Source organism: Brugia malayi (assembly GCF_000002995.4).
Source record: "Brugia malayi strain FR3 genome assembly, contig: Bm_v4_Chr4_scaffold_001, whole genome shotgun sequence".
Lineage (NCBI taxonomy): Eukaryota > Metazoa > Nematoda > Chromadorea > Rhabditida > Onchocercidae > Brugia > Brugia malayi.
The window spans coordinates 5,726,076-5,743,317 of NW_025062478.1; the positions used below are offsets into that span (position 1 = coordinate 5,726,076).

At 31.6% G+C, this 17,242-nt stretch overlaps 5 protein-coding genes across 6 annotated transcripts; 1 reads left to right on the forward strand and 4 right to left on the reverse strand.

Annotated features, from left to right (window-relative positions):
* Window positions 1-2,137: 2,137 nt before the first annotated feature.
* Window positions 2,138-6,723, reverse strand: Bm3723 (Uncharacterized protein; the record flags this gene model as incomplete). Of its 2 annotated transcripts, XM_001901905.1 has the most annotated exons (10): window positions 2,138-2,308; window positions 2,485-2,667; window positions 2,904-3,029; window positions 3,331-3,457; window positions 3,571-3,710; window positions 3,820-3,913; window positions 4,060-4,211; window positions 4,474-4,620; window positions 6,382-6,487; window positions 6,674-6,723. In XM_001901905.1, 10 exons carry the CDS (start codon window positions 6,721-6,723, stop codon window positions 2,138-2,140), a joined length of 1,296 nt encoding a protein of 431 aa, XP_001901940.1. The 2 variants fall into 2 exon arrangements, with proteins under 2 accessions (XP_001901940.1, XP_042937704.1); XM_043081770.1 differs by lacking the exons at window positions 6,382-6,487; window positions 6,674-6,723 and having other exon boundaries at window positions 4,474-4,479.
* A 648-nt stretch (window positions 6,724-7,371) lies between these two features.
* Window positions 7,372-9,214, reverse strand: Bma-nars-1.3 (Uncharacterized protein; the record flags this gene model as incomplete). The annotated part of the gene is made up of 5 exons (XM_043081771.1): window positions 7,372-7,575; window positions 7,703-7,846; window positions 8,140-8,301; window positions 8,652-8,826; window positions 9,174-9,214. 5 exons carry the CDS (start codon window positions 9,212-9,214, stop codon window positions 7,372-7,374), a joined length of 726 nt encoding a protein of 241 aa, XP_042937705.1.
* A 967-nt stretch (window positions 9,215-10,181) lies between these two features.
* On the reverse strand, window positions 10,182-10,683 carry Bma-nars-1.2 (Uncharacterized protein; the record flags this gene model as incomplete). Its single annotated transcript, XM_043081772.1, has 3 exons — window positions 10,182-10,304; window positions 10,458-10,528; window positions 10,671-10,683. 3 exons carry the CDS (start codon window positions 10,681-10,683, stop codon window positions 10,182-10,184), a joined length of 207 nt encoding a protein of 68 aa, XP_042937706.1.
* A 103-nt stretch (window positions 10,684-10,786) lies between these two features.
* Bm17760 (Uncharacterized protein) lies at window positions 10,787-11,377 on the reverse strand (the record flags this gene model as incomplete). Its single annotated transcript, XM_043081773.1, has 3 exons — window positions 10,787-10,813; window positions 10,997-11,165; window positions 11,310-11,377. The coding sequence occupies 3 exons, from the start codon at window positions 11,375-11,377 to the stop codon at window positions 10,787-10,789; spliced, it is 264 nt and encodes an 87-aa protein (XP_042937707.1).
* A 535-nt stretch (window positions 11,378-11,912) lies between these two features.
* Window positions 11,913-15,611, forward strand: Bm9989 (Uncharacterized protein; the record flags this gene model as incomplete). Its single annotated transcript, XM_001901903.1, has 8 exons — window positions 11,913-12,008; window positions 12,091-12,150; window positions 12,326-12,460; window positions 12,761-12,873; window positions 13,155-13,284; window positions 14,619-14,792; window positions 15,178-15,306; window positions 15,525-15,611. The coding sequence occupies 8 exons, from the start codon at window positions 11,913-11,915 to the stop codon at window positions 15,609-15,611; spliced, it is 924 nt and encodes a 307-aa protein (XP_001901938.1).
* Window positions 15,612-17,242: the final 1,631 nt, after the last annotated feature.

Genomic DNA, 17,242 nt, shown 5'->3' on the forward strand with positions numbered 1-17,242 from the left:
GGAAAAAGAAATGCCTTCCTAGAAATTAAAAGAAAATAATATCAGGAGAAGAGAAAAGAAAGAGAAAAAAACTGTGAATTGAAGAAATGAGAGATTTTGAGCAGTCTTCTTTTCATCGTGAGCTGAAGAGGTTAAATTAATGAGTGTTCGACTGTAGCTTCCTTTGCAAACTCTGCTCAATAACCAAAACCGTTTTATCAGCCTCAGGAAGTGATAATTATCACCATCACCATCATCACCCTTTCTCCACACTTTTTCCACTCTCGCCATTCATTCCTCTTTTCTTCTCTTTTCCATATCCTATTTTAATGTACCTCTTTTTTCTAAAAGAAGAAAACGCTGAAAAGAAATATTGACTCATTGGGCTAATCCTTGCAAGCATGCATATTATATGACACTTTCCCTGTCAACAACTAATATTATAAAGTAAAAGTAATAAATGAACTAAATTTTGTTTCAGCCTAAGGATTGAATTGTAAATGGATGAATTAATTTTTCCATAAAAATGATACTTTTATCACTTACAAAATCATCAAATACTGAAGAAATATGATGAATCTATGAAGTGAGTAAATTAATAAAGAAGCACTGATTTCTTACGACACTGATACCTGAGAGGCGTCAATAAATTATGCATAATTTATCTGATATTATATGACAGATTATAAATGCTCTTTTTTTTTTAAATCACCATTGAAACTATATATAAATTGTGCTTCTTTTTTAATGACATGGCCAGTAGTAATCTATTTGTTTTTTAGTAACTATTATATGCTTTCGATAGATTATCATCATGTTTAGAGCTATAGGAAATTTGGCCACTAAACCTAATTAAACTTTTTTTCTCAATGTTTTTCAAAAAACTAAAACACATGACCAAAACTTCAGGTCAACTTATTTTTAACACCAACAAAAATTGCATGCTTATTGGATACTATAATCTTTTCCTTGCTGTCTTATGAAATTGGTCAAGGCAATAATAACCTTAAATTTCACTGAAAATATTAATACTTCAACGTTACTTCATAGTTTCGCGAATGAATTGACAACATTGTTTACAGTTAATGCTATCACTCTCTTTAGTCGTCTACTCAAACATAATTACAAGCAAAGTGGGCTCTAACAAGAAGAAGTAAAAAATCAACCCAATCAGTCTTTTTTTTTCTGAAAATAACACTAGTATGATAGACTGAGTCAGTGAAGCTTATCAGTAAAGAAATGGATCGGGAAATGATTACTGAAGAAACGATGAGTATTTGTAGGTTTGTGAAAATTTTGCATACAAACCGATCTAAATTCACATCCCTTTGCGCTCTTTATACCTGAGTGTAATTTTTTAATAAAATTTGATGTCATTCTGAAGGTCAGTTCCTTTCTCCATACACGTTTCTCCACTCGGTCTAAAATCTTGTAGTAGAGAGATTACAGTCCGCATAACATTGTGCATGAATTACCACTAACAAAAGTTATTTTTGGTGAGGGTCACTTGCCTCTTCTGAGAAGTTAGCATATTTATTCTTGTGCAGGTGCCATATTTACTCTATCAACAAACTGTGGTCATCGATTCCTATCGAAAGATTTTCAGAGATATAGAATATATAACATTCTAAAGTTGATTCAAACCATCTTCAAATTGTTCCCCCTTGTCCTTCTTTGCATGATACGCCATTGTGAATAAAGAGATTGCGCGTAATTTATTCAATAACCATATTGCAGTTTAATGAAATCTGACAAAGATGTTCAACGGTATTTAAGCAAACAAAATTTTGCGTGTAAGGACTTTCAAGTACTGAGAGCTAAACTCCAGAAATATAGTGGGTACATTCATCTTGAAACCCCCTTGAGGAACTGCAAAATATATACTAATAAATTGAAGCCTAATCCTTTTTTTCCTAAAGTAATTTGATTCACGCTAGTAGGAATTGAAATTTAAAAATTTCCTAGTGTTTTTCAACTAGTTCCTAACTATTCGCACTATTTTAATAATTCTTTGTCTCCTTGTAAATCTTTATTAACTACATTTAGTCTAGTTTAATCCAATAGAATACAGAATCCAAAATCAAAGGCTCTTATTAGAATTTGCTGGAGTTCTGAACTGATTAAAGAACTATGAGTGATTATGATAGAAAAGAAGGAATCATATCGTGAACTGTGCAACAGCATATTCTCCCGTTGTCATCCAAATTTTATTGCTACCATATTTCCTCCGTAAATCGTCAATCACATTTGAACTTAGTCCTGCCACCGTTTCTGCTTTTATAGTACGAAGCACCAAAATTGGTGCTGGACCGAAGCCTCGTAAAGCTATCTGAAATTACATGACTGAGACACAAAGATGATTTCATGTTAGGAATAATCTGCAAATATGTGTCGAATCTGCACTACTGACTTTTATTAATCTCCTATATATGCAGCGGTCTAACACATACTTTTGTCGACCTTATTAACATATTGAAGAATAAAAAAATTAATGAAAAAAATTACTTTGAAAGGAGTATCTTGTGGCCACTCTAGATCACTAACCAGCTTTCTGTAGTTATAATCTCCTTTAAAAATGATTAATGACGATTGTGATAATTCATTGTAAAGATCTGGAGCTTTCTCAGCCATTAAGTAATATGGATATGGAAGAGTCCAGAAATAATGACTTTGGAAAACAAATTCACCCTAAAAAAGGTCGATGGACTGAAAATAACGAAGTGTCCTACTGATTAAAAACTTTGCAAGCTAATCACGAGTTAAAATTTAATCAAAATTATAGTTTCGAGATTTTTCTCTTCAGTGTATTTTTAACAGAGATTAAAGCAAAGCCAAAATATTATTACCAGTTTACTCTATATATTTCGTTTAAGAAACACTAAAAGAATGTAATATACATATGTAACAGGATCGAAGAATCATACATCAGATAATCTTTGTGAGCATTTTACACCAAAATTTCTCAACAAATAGTCCGAATTAGCAATTAGCATTTCGACTGTCCAGTTGAAATCTATACCAGTAACGTCCGACACAAACCATGGCATACTCTGCAGACAGAAATATATATATGTATATATAACTACCGTGAAAATTTGTTAAATCTGATCCAAAATAATAATGAGAACATGAATAAAAACAATTGGAGAGTGATTCCGCTGCTTAAATGATTAAGCGGGATAGTTTCATTTTTTAGGTTAAAGTCAACAATATCTTTAAACCAAGAGTTTATAAGTTTTATGATTTCATGATTTTTTAACAAATATGGAAAAAAGCAAAAAAAAAAAAAAAATGTTAGAACAAGAGACAAATTAATGACCCAGAATCTAGAAACTTTAAGAAAACACGAACCTTTCCGTGAAAAACGACATTCTTTACACCACACTTGCCAATTAATAATTCTGCAACTGCTAAATCAGCGAAAAGTTCGAGACCAGAATTATCAAGAACTATATCTACACGCTCCACTTTACCACTTCTGAAGCTCATCGTTTTTCAAAAGAAAAATAAAAAGTATGATAAAGAAAAGGTAATTTCCAAAGATTCCAATTTATCATTAATGTGAAAATCTTTCGCATACTAATGAATTACCTTAAAATACGATCAATTTCACCAATCTGATTACATAAGATTTTATCGGCAAGGTGGTCAACCATATCCGAAAAAGGCAACGACGTAACGCGTTCACCACATGAAAGCGATAAATCACATGTATTTCCCCATAAACACACCTGCACGAAGAAAAAAAAAGTAATTCAGTTTGAAAAGTAAAAAGACATTTTAAACTTTAAGGTTTCTAGTTTTGATACCAAATACCAGAAGCATATATCAAAACTATACCTGGAAAAAATAAGAAATTATGTCGTAATTGACTTTTGCTGTTTCTGATGCCATTTCTTCCACACGTTTTGCAAGCATACTAATCGTATCAATGCTAAAATTAACTATATATATATATTATAAAAACTGCATCAGTTTTTTTTTATACGAAATGACTAGAACTTGATCACTCTATAACGGTATGACTGCATAATACGAGAATACTGTTTATGACGAACAAAACTAAAACAAAATACTCACCAACCAATAAAAGAGCCTTGTTTCTGTGATGCGAATGGATCGAATTGTTTTAGTGTTGTTGTTTTCAAAAACAAACTCATTATTTGCCTATATAAAAAACATTCAGCAAACAACCAATCACAACGATACCAAGTCACTTGTTCTGTACCTTTCTGAAATGACATATCAATCAGTTTATTCTCTAATTCATTCCATGAGTAAAAGGTAAAGTACAACCTACCAAGTATTATTTTCTAAAACTAAATTTTTCAAATTTTTAGTTCAGCATTTTATAAAGAGTCCTGTACCTCATAAAAGAATAATATTAGGTGTTTTATTCTTATCGTGCTTTCTTGGAATCAGAGATCCAATTAATGGGTAAAAAAATAATTAAGTGAAAAATATTTTGTAGCTATACAGACTTTATAAAAGCACCTTCATTCGCAATTCTCTCAGTTCTTCATTCCAAATACTAACGTTTTCTCCATGGTCACTAAGATCTTGCAATGGTTTGTCCGTGGAGACAAGATAAGATAACTCAGACAGTTGACTAAGGACCGATTTAATATCTTTTTCGCCTACCTGAAATAAGAATATAATATAACAGAAATTTAATAGTCATTTAAAAAAAAAAAAAGGAAAACGTAGTAAAATTCAGATAGGAGGAATTGCATATCAAATTTGATGCAGTGAAATGTGTGAGACATAAAGAGAAATTTTTTGAATCATAACTCTCTCACTAATAATTGAAACAAAATTATATTCAAATCAGACAATAAAAAAGTCTGACAGTATATGTTTAGTGATACATAATATAGAATATGTATGAGTATGAAAGAATACCGACAACTCTAGCTGCTCTCAAAATGTATAGTTCTCGCGATTTCCAGGTATAATTTCATACCTGCTAACTCAACTTTCCTTATTGCTTTAACAGAACTATATAAATATATACCCTCCCTTTCTTTACAGTGATCAAAGACTGATTTGGTTTTCACCGTTTGGCTTTTAACTTGATACCTGCCGGACAGTAAAGGTATTTATCTAACCTTTGTTAATGTAAAACGTAATCTAGAAAAGTTGAAATCACATCTATTCCTCCAGTCAAAGTACTTAGACTCATATGTTTCCTGTTTCTGAAATTCTAAAAATCTATTCGCGATTCCCTCATAAGCATAAGTACACAAATACTTCATGTTTTATCATAAACTAAATCACAAAGAGATTAATATAAAGATATTGAATACATATGGGAGCGAAGCCGAAAAATGTAATCAGAGTAATTAGACTCATAAACCCTTATACTTTTACTAAATCGAAACATAACAAATTTTGTATTAAATCCATAAAATAAAATTTGCAGATTAAAAACTGCCTTATCTAAATATTCCTTAGATAAACATAAAACTGTTTCAACTTTATATCTAAGTAAAACCATCAGTCTAACACTCATTTTTCAATTGTAGCAGCTAAGCTTATGTGCCTTATCTAGAATATTACAATCTGTTAAAAGTTTATTGCTGAGGTTTCTAATTCAAAAGTCAAACTTATAATCGATTCTTAAAAAGTTGTAAATTCTATTTTCGTTGTTATAAACCAAATCTATTTGTAATGTCAAAACATTATAAACATTATATCTTTCATATTATATTATAGATATTATATTCAAAATATTGCAAACGACGTGATGTTGTAAATCAACCAGCACTATATGAAGGGTTAACAACATGTGACAGTGAGAGTTATTTGCTCACGGTAATGATGCGCTTTGTTAAAAGCCATTGTGCGCTACGTAAGGAGTTGAAACCTTTGTCTAAGCTCAGTTTTTGGGTACTACAAGCTTTGATTCGGTTGGTCTTAACACTCACTCAGTTCATTTTCAACAAACGTTGATGGAGAAAACAAAGACAACTTGGCGGACATTCAGTGACTTGTTGTTATAATTTCATATTTACTTGGTTCATATATATTTATTTCATATTATTTAATTTCATATTTACTTGGTTTCTTCTATTATTTTACATGCGTGATACGATACGAAATTGCAAAAGACCAATAAAGCTATTGTCGATATCGTGGAATTACAACAATAACAGCAACAAGCACAAAATACTGAAAATTTTCCAACATGGACATTTTATGTCTCCCTTCGATAACAGTGCTTTGCAAATAAATATTATATAAAAAGAATAATTGTTATATCTATTAACTTTTTAAGGATACCATATGCCAGCAGATACTGTTCTCTCTTCCAAAAAAGAAAATAACATCAAAAAACGTTATATATGTCAGGTAATCTTGCTAATAATTCATTAGGCATGAATGGTAAGGAAACAAAACAACCTCGCCATGAACAGCAATATGAGCATGTCGATACCGATGCACTTGGTCTACAATTTTACCTAATATCTTTGGCCAACGATCGCGAACCGTTAAAAATGCGAATGTCCTGAAAAAGGAACCATTATCATCTTAGAAATGTTAAGAAATCTTTTCAAACAAATGAACTAGAAAGCCTAAGGTAATGCTACAAAAGGATTTCTGATTAGCAATATTTAATGGAATGAAGTCAGGATTTGAGAATCTTTATGATTACCACTTCAAATAAAAAACTGAAAAAACTACAAAAACATACCCTTCCTTGCTACCAGTCAAAGCAGGAGGAATATTTGGAACTGGTGGCATTATTAAAATGGGAAAAACTGACACTGTTCTTATGAAAATAGTCCTGAAGCAATTTTACAATATGTGACCGCTATGAGGGATATCTATAAAAACCTTTCGAAATCCAAAAACTAGTTCGGGGAGATCAAGAGTACTTAAGATGAATTGTGTAAATGACATCTCAACAATTGTTAGATCACCTTACTCATTATTAATTATAAGAATGACATCAGAATGGGAACACTAAGTTGGGCTATATATAACTTTTTTTAAGGCTAAATATGAGCTATATAACTAATCATATCGTTGTATCTTGTTGTGTGAAGGAAATATCCTCATGCACTACATATAACAGTATAAGCAGATAATTAAGTTTTTCCCCTATCATTTTTGATATATATATGCTAAAGGAACTAGATAAATTATACAAGCATATATCGGCGCAAGTTACTGTAATATGTTTATTAAATTATAAAAAGCAAAAGTTAAGAGAAAAAAATTAGTGATAACAGTAAAATCAACTTCTGCAATAACTTATATAATTTATATAAAATATTTTTCAACAACACAGCTCATCACAATCAGTGTGAGAAGCAGAAAACGGTGCACAGACTTCAACAATTCAACGATGTCATTTCCTTTCCTTTCATTTAATCACGAAAAAGATATTTATGGGACACATCGACCAACAAAGCGTGGGTAAAAACACACATCGCGAATATGATTGGTGTTTGTTAACCAACAAATAAAACGTTCCAAGCCAAGTCCATATCCACCATGTGGACAGGTGCCATATAAACGTTGATCCAAGTACCAGTAATATGGTTTCGGGTCAATTTCCACATTTTTAAAAGCTTTCGATAGTTCATCGAACTAAAATATACGAAGAAATTGTTAAAAAAAAGAAAAAAAAAAAAAAAAAAACGAAGAAAATGAATAAGAAAACTCCAGAAAATTCCTTTTTTTGAAATGTGTATTAGTGAAGTTTTGACTAATATACCTTCCAAACTCTCATACTGCCACCAACAATTTCGCCAACGCCAGGCATAAGAAGATCAACAGATTCTGTTAAAGTATTATCGTGCGCATCCTTCTGCATATAAAATGCCTTAATTTCGCTCGGGAAACGATTCAGTAGAATAGACTATAATATAAATCACAAATGCAAATAAAAAGAGAAGTAAAAGTTATTTCTGTTATTAAGTTAATTAATTCGAATCTCTAGAACTATCAAATTCTATTCTGTTATATTCTCGCTATAATCATGATGAATAAATATTTATGAATAAGTCAGAAATGAAAGAAGAAAAATGAATAAATCATTTTTCACATTAGACGTAAACAAGCACCAAGGTCAATTTTTTAAAAATACAAATTCTAACTCCAAACAGCAGCGCCTAATTTAAATTACCCGAAAATAATCCCGCAAAGACTTACCTTGTTGATGGTATCAGTCATGAAACGTTCCGCTGCTTCAGCAATATCTTCCCCATAACTAAAACTATTACCAAATTCATTCTGAACATTGTGTTCTTGCAACCATTTAATAGCATCCTTATATTCCATTCTTAAAAATGGCCTTTTTGGCCGTTGAAATTTCTGCAAAAAGAGGATATAAGACAATTATCATTGATAAATAAAGGAAAACGTAAAGTATCAGTGAAAGAAAACTCCTCGTGTATATATTATAACTCTAATAAAGAACAACTTTATTAACTATATGTTTTTTAAAATGATTATTGATTTTTGAGAAAGAATAAATTTTGTGAAGTAAGAAAATATCGAAACAAAAGGCAGAAGTTCATACTCATCGAATGTTTTAAACTTTTTTCCTATTACAACTGACTATTTTAAGCATATAAACAAGAACTACTGAAAATATAAGCTAAAAATTTAGCATATCATCCAAAAAAAAAAAAAAAAAAATCAAAAGCGAGAGAAAAAATAACTGGATTGATGTGCTTCAATAATTTTTTTGCTTCCTCGTCAGCTAAAAGTCGATCCACTGTGTCACAAACCAGTTCTTCAATTTTCTCCATCAGATCATCCAGCGTTATGAAAGGACATTCGGCTTCAACATGTGCATATTCCGCCAAGTGTCGACGAGTACGAGATTTTTCCGCCCTTAAAAAAGCATTCTCAATAATAATAATGATTAAAAATATTGATAAAAACCGAATAACATTCACATAAAGTCTGCAGTTTTTTCTAATTTATCAACTACGAGAAATGTTTTCTATTCATAAAATAAATCACATCTCTCTTCCACAACATTAACACAATACATCATTACATTTCAGTTACAATAAAGTATTATTATTAAGCTTTTAATTATAGATGGCAATATCATTCTAACATTTTGCTAACCATTAACGCCAAAAAATTTCATAATAATTATGATTACTGGAAACCAACTAGTGCCGTAGCATTATGATGACACATAAAAAATGTATGTTCGCTAAAAATTTCACCTTTTTAAAATCATTCCTGCATAAAAATCGGAATAATACATACAAATCTGTAAGACTGAGCAATGCAGAAGACATCACCAAGAGTGGGAATGCAAGTTTCTAAATAGAGCTGTGATGATTGCGTAAGAAAAGACTGTTCACCAAAATAGTCCAGATTAAATAACGGTGATCCACCTTCTACCTAGAAAAAGATAATTTTCAATCATTTCATCGATACACATATATTATCCTAACATCACTTCATCAAATATAATGTAACCTGCGTTTGCACTAAAGTCGGTGGTGCAACTTCCACATAGCCAGCATTATAGAAATGTTCTCGCATTGCTCGAGTAGCAGCTGCTCTCAAACGTAGCAAAGCGGCAGCATTTTCACCTCGAATAACCAAATGTCTATTGTCCAACATTTTGTCGACACTTGCTTCTTCGTTTAACACATTATCAATGCCTGCAATGAATATAAACTACCGAAATTTAAATTTTCTTATCTATTTCTACTAGTGCATAACAATCTAACTTATTAGTACGGTGAAATAAGTTAACTACACATCAGCATATGATAAAATATATCATGATCAAATGTGACAAGTTTCATATTCCTTATGCCCGATTAAATCTAACAGTACGCTATATGTATTCAAACAGGCCTTACGATGATTCTCATAATAACCTTCAACTTTTCCCCATAAACACATTCCCTAAGTCCTTTCAGACATTCACAAGAAATTTCTGTTTTTTTTCCTGGAAAGTTCTATGATTATCTAAAAAAATAATCTTTCAAAATATCACCAACGTAAGCATATGTACCTGTAACTATATTATTTAGCTATCAATATTTTCTTTAAAGTACTTCATATGAAATCTCAATTATTCTATTTTAAAAATTAATTTACGGCATACGAATTACAATTACGAAAAATAAAAATAAGCGCATAGAACAAAATAAATAAAAATAAAATGAACGAAATAATTGAACAATACCTCCAGGAGGTGCGCTTCCTATTATTTTTCAGAAATCAGCTATTAACTCATGCCCATTCGGTGCCTCTTTACCTTCCGGAACTTCCTTTATTGTACCGTATATCTCAACCGTGCAATCAGTATTCACAGTGAGAGCGTCATACGTCTGGCACTAAAAAAATTTTAATTAATAAATTTTGTTCTATAGAAAATGGTATCATTTATATAATCAGCTCATTATTATTTTCTGGTTGTTATCAAAATTTTTCTATCAATTCTACGGCATAAAGATCCGGATCATATTCCGCAGTAAAAAATAACTAACTAGTTTATCCATGAGTAGTACTTGAAGGAAACCAGTACCATCTCGAAGGATGAAAAATATCAATGATTTTCCTAAACATATGGAAAATATGCAAAGACGAATATAAATAAATGTATATATAATCTTTACAAAAAAAAAAGAAATATCTCAAACAATAATCTATTTCACTGAACAACTAGTTGTGATAATCAACGAATAATAATTGTAAAATACCTTGTCGACGCATCCTATGAATCCTTTAATGAGATCACGAATCTTCAGACCAGTGATACATGACAGACTCGTTTTCAGTTCCACTTGCACTTTTTTGGCTTCTTCAAGAGCTGCTTTTACTCCCACTTCTGTCGCATCCTTCTCTAACATATAAAAAATACAAACAACTTATTAAATGCTACTCATTAAATATTTCTTATATGATGAAGCTACCTATTTTTAATTCATTTTTCGCCAATAAATTAAAGTAACACCTCGTCTCGCCGTCTCTTCTAACAAGCAAACTACTCAATTCATATTTTCAAAAAAAAAAAAAGCAATCTCACCATTGCAGCAACTTTTTCATTCTTCAACATTTCTTGCTCGTAACGTTTCCAACTTTTCTTCAGTGCCGTCTTTGAAGCAACTTCCCATATTTGTTTTCCATCCTTCGTAGTCCTTATTAAGAAGTCACCTTTTGAAGACTTAGTAATTATCATCGCTTGATAAAGCGTCCTGCAGTCCAATTATCGAAATTTAATTTAATGCAAAAACTCCAGAAGTTTATACAATTTAATATAGCCTTCTTAACATTGCTTCTTTGAAATTTTAAATCTAAGAATAACTACATAAAAGTACCAAAAATTAAAAAAAAATTGCCTTAAAGGTTTCAATTCGCTACCATCATTACCATCATCTCCAGTTTCTGGACAAATGTACACAGTCATTACAGCAATCTTCTTCAATTAATTGCCTTAAAATAGCATATTCAAATAACTAATCATTTAAAAAGCAAAAACAAATGTTAATACCGTTACACAACGATTCAAGGAGAACTGTACATTTCAATGAACTGCCTTATCATTACAAATTGATAAATCAACAGATCATTCTTCCTTTCTAATAGATCAGATCGACTTAATGTATAGCTATCAAAAGGTCACATGTACACATACATCTTCCCTACACAGACCAACCAACATCTGGTGTTATTTTTATTGCGGAAAACCACGTTGCATGCTACGCAAATTGCAATCTTTTCAATACAGGATGTAATTTAGTAGTATTGAGGTTGGAACAAAATATACAGTATCAGTTAAATTGTATCATCCCAAGAACATACCCTATAATTAACAATTCATATAAATAATTAATTAAATTTACATATTATTGATAATATTTCTCTCCACAATAAAGTAATAAAGAGGAAGTCATTCTATCAAAGTTCGTCATTATTTACTACATCTTCATGCAGACGATCGGATGGCGGACATTATTAGGTTGCAATCAGGTGAGAAGATCGATCAATGGACTGTTGTTGAAAAACTTGGCGAGGGCGGTTTTGGATCAGTCTATAAGGTTGCTATGAAAATTCATCGACATTCTTTCTTATGATTGTTTACTTCACAATTCCTCAAATTAAAGCAATTTTATTTTGCAGGTATCGAGGGGAAACGAAATTTATGCACTAAAAACAGAAAGCTTAAAGGAGAAAGTTAAAGTAAATTTATTAGCTTTAGAGCAAGATAAAATAGTTTTTTGGTGACGTTTACTGCTGATATATATTTCTGTGGATCATATTCTGATTATGTTTACAAAAATAGTGAAATATTCACAATGCACATTATTTTTGATATTGGCTTCTCTCTCTCTCTTGATGACATAAATGATTATAGTTGTTAAAAATGGAAGTTTATGTGCTTAAATTAGCGAATGAACGAAAAAGCAAACATTTCTGTACATGCGAAGATACAGGAATCTATAAAAAATGCTTATATTTGGTGATGACACTACTTGGACCTTGTTTACAGGTATGTCTATAAAATTAGAAGAGATAGCTTTCCGGTCTCCGAGGTATCGAAGATAACAGTAATACTGATAAAACTTGATTACGATCTTTCACTGGCAATCATTTCAAAACTATACAAGTTAATCTGCTAGACTGACAATATACTGGCAACTATATCTCAACTCATTCACATTAATTAATTGATTACCCCTTTATATTAATTACTCATAACAAACAATATTCTTTACGGGAACAAATCCTTTTCTATTCCTAATTCATCAGCGACCTCTTCGTATTCATTATCCGACATCCCTATTTGAAGGATATAAGGAAAGAGTTACCCGGGCAAAAATTTTCCATGGGTTGTGCACTATCTGTTGGAATTCAGTGTTTGGAAGCAATTGAAGAACTTCACGCTATTGGATTTTTGCATCGGTCTTTCGCTCTGCATTTTCGAAAAACTTGAAGCTTAGTGTGAAAATAGTTTAATCCCGAAATTAGTCTTATCGTATGACAAATATTCCTTTTCATAGCACTATTTCTCATTCAATTTTTTTTTTTTTAATAAACGAATATTTTATAATTGAAATTCTAGAACGAGCAAAAATTTCTGCTATTTACAGTTATCATTATCACATAAGAAAATCAGACTTCTCAAGTCTCCATCACTTAGATACTCAGATAAGAGCAAAGTGATAGTATAATTAATATTTCAGTGATATTAAACCAAGTAATTACGCAACGGGTCGTGGAAAACTTGATGAATTACGACGGATTTACATATTGGACTTTGGGATGTGCCGAAGCTATTTAGATGAACATGGACGGTTTCGACCTCCGAGAAAGGTTTGTGAAATAGCTTTGATATGTAACGGCCAAATTCAAGATTCCAAGCTAACTTTATCAGATATACAATATCAAATTTATAGAAGAAATAAAGACTTCAGTAGTCAGTATTGCAAGTACAAACAATTATTTTTTTACCAATATTATTAAGCGAAGTCTTCCTCAATAATTATATGGGAAAGAAGTTGCAAGCCACAATATAACAGTAAATTGCATGCTTGCTCCTTTTACGGGTTTATCGACAATAAAATGACTAAAGTTTTAATTGAAGAAGAAAAGAAAAAAAGAAATATTAAACAATATTCCAATGGAAAGAATGGGAACAGAAAAAGAGATAGCGATGAGATGAGGCTAAATACATTACATGACATCGTGTTTGTATAAAGAAGCGTTCTTACGTTTAAGGCCAGAGAGGATGGTGAGCTGCATGGAGCGGGAGCTTTTACTTTCCTTAGGGCAGTAAAAACAGGTCACTCTGAATCAATATCAACTCTTCACGTGGATAGTCCAGCAATGGCCCCTGTGCAAATCAAATTGATGATAATGCAAGCGAATTTTGGCATTCCTTTCCTCCACGACACATTACACCATATTTAGAAATGTGACAGCAACTCAAAAGAACATCTGATAGGACAAAAAAGCATTTCTGACATACATATCATTTACTAAATCTTCCAATGAAAATGCTTAAAAGATTTATACAGAATTAGGAAAAAGTAGCATATGAGTGATAGCGGGAACCATTTACGCAATAGACTTTTATGTTTGTTGTTCTATCCATCAATTGCTAGAATTTAAAGTGTGTGAATGTGTTGCAAAAGAAAAAGAAAATAAAACAGTCGAAGACGATAGTTGTTGTTCATTTTGTGAAATCAGTAGGCCTAAGCCTAACGTGACCTTCTCGCTCGATTTGCAGGAAATTCAATTTACTTTAGGATATGACAAACATTATATTTAATTAGTTTATCTGCTCTATTTCATTATATTAAACTGATTAAAACTTTCGACACTTTTTGGTATCATTTTCACGAATTTCAAGTTTTCATGCAAGTTACTGCAATTAGTGGTGCACTACAGTGTGATTAATGGCAAATATGAGGAAGTGAAGTGTTAAGATTTAAAATGATAATGATATGCACAATTAAATGATTTATCTAAGAAACATTGTGAATAAAGCTAGTTATTCATTGTCCATTGGAGATGCAATAAATTCGTCTTTAAGAAAATTGAGAAAATGTCATTGCATGCATGTCTAATGCATATCTGTACACTACCAATCCTCATAAATTAATCAGTTGAGACCATTGAGAATCGCATAAAATTAAGTTATACAGATAGCTGGATTCCGTGGTACGATTCGATACGCATCGTTATCGTGTCACATACGACGTGAAACATGTCGCAAGGATGATATTGAATCGTGGCTCTATCAGCAAATTGAAATTACACGTGGTGCACTTCCGTGGCGTTCGTTAGACGATAAAAAGGATGAAGTAGCAATGTTTAAAGTATTATACTCATCAGCATTTGTGCGTTTTAAAAAATAAGGAGAGAAAAAGCTTTGATCATCGTTACATCGTTGATATATATCGAAACTAGTGACTAAATTTTGAAGTAAACACAGATTTTCCAAAATTCAGAAATTGAATTTCTGATAAAAATTGGATTTCTTTGTGAGAGGGTAATCCCATGCATAATATTGATAAGATATAAAACATAAATAGACATAAGAGAATCTACTCTTCTTATCTTTCATTATTTAATGTTTTTTGGGGTGATTGAACATTAAAATTAGACTCATCGCATGAGATTTGCTAGTTAGCTTAGCTTCACTCTTATCTTATTACAATATCAGCTGAATGTTATCAATATGCCTAATGCTTTATGTTGCAGGAGCGATGTCGTTTTGAAATGGGTCTACAGGAGCTTATGGGTGGTTGTCCGCGAGAGTATGTCGAAATTTTACATTACATTGATAGCTTACGGTTTTACGATAATCCAAATTATGAAAAGATTTACAAGGTAGGATATATTTATTTATTAGATATTGAATGTTTGCTGAAGGACGTTAACTTTGAATTTCTCTTTTTATCAAAACGATTTTAAAAGTACCTCAACAACAAGATGTAATCCAGAAGACAAAAGAGATTACCTTCATCGAATTTGAAGTTATTTAAAAAAAAAAATGAATCGCTGGAAAACTGTTTTATCCGATTAGTTTTATTGCAAATTTTTTTTAGCTAATGAGGAAAGCAATATCGGTGCTACAGGTGCAAGAATTTCCCTATGATTGGGAAGCCGGATTCGGCAAAGTGCAAGGTAGCTAAGAAAAAGTTTTTCAAAGAAAATTTAATTCAATGTGCCTATCATTATCAGGTATTTTTCTTGTGATTTTTGCATGCAGTGGAAAAAATCCTGACATTGTAAGTAACGCTGTATACTTACTATCGAGAAATGTGATGTGGTGAAGTGACTAGAATTAGTGATAGCAAAAGCATTTTCCATTATTAGGAAATTGATCCATTATTAGGAAATTTTCCATTATTAGGAAATTGATCCATTATTAGGAAATTGATAAAATACTGATATGTTTTTTCTCCATTTCTACATTATTTGAGTATTAGACGTTCGTTTCCAGGAAAAATTTTATTGCTTGTTTATAACAAGGAAATTTCATCAGCCTGGAAATTTCAATAATGGAAATTTTTTGTTAATAAATAATTACATCGTTGAAGCATTCAAAGGGATGTAGTATGAAGAACGTCAATCTCTTGAGAGCCAGTTTATAACCATGCGGAAATTTTACAATGAATAATCTATTCGTTGATCACATCCTTCCATGTTGACTTAGATTTTACTGTAATCTTGAAGTGCAAACCTTCATTGACTCTGCAATTATCTTCGACTTTTGAAAACATACATTAGTAGGTCTGCGTGATATATGAAAGAGTGCAGTTTGAGATGAGTACATAGATAGGATTGAAATGTTTACTGCGCAGTACTACTTCAATGTAAGAATTTTAACATATGTAAATCTACCAACGGACTTTACCGTTGCATTTATAACACACAGCAAAGCAAACATTGCTGGTTGATTTTGGTGTGGAAGTTGCGAAAAAATTTTGTTCGTATGATCGAGGAGGAATTCTGTAGCTCCAAGATTATAGAATGATGAGAAAAAAAGAAGTGGATGAAAAGATCTTCAATATATCCTGCATATATTTCTGTGTTTCACATATATTTCTGGATTTGATTTCATTTTTTCACCGTAAACGAAAATTTTTGTGCTTTGCAAATGGGAGTGGGGAGTAAAAGAGTTAGCGAGCAATTTCTCTTCCAGACATCCTTCCTGAAATTTTCAAGTCCGGAAGGGTGTTAAGGAAATAAGTTGTTTAAAATCTGGCTGTTCAGGTAAAAAAGATTTTTAGTTAAATAGCAATAACGATCAACTAATGAAGTTAGTGTGCTGAACTTCTTGTTGATTTTCATAGTATTCACTGTGTTCAGAACGAGAGATCAAGAGTACTTAAGGTGAATTGTTGTAAAGTGAATTTGCGAGACTAAACGGGAAACAGCGAAGAAGGTGGAGTTCGAGTTGTGCGATACGGCATAGCTGGATCACCTTCACCTTCATTCATTTCACCACTTAAATGTGGAAGCAATGGCTTCTCTTCTTGCCAATGGTTTGTGGACATTTAAAAAGCATCCTTCGCTCTTTTTTCCTTGTTTTTTGAGTTTATTTTCTCTCCAGCTTCATGCTTCTTTCAATTTCATTAGCTTTTCTAAAAATTTCATTTTTTTTTGTAAATTTACAGTTGCCCATAACTTGTCTCGCCGTCTGTCTCACTTTCTTTTTCAATAATTTTACTATTATGCCAGCAACTTCAATTTTGATTGCTTAATTTTTTCGTTTTTACTTTTTCCCAGTTGATAGAAAACAGTATTTCAGTTTCCATTT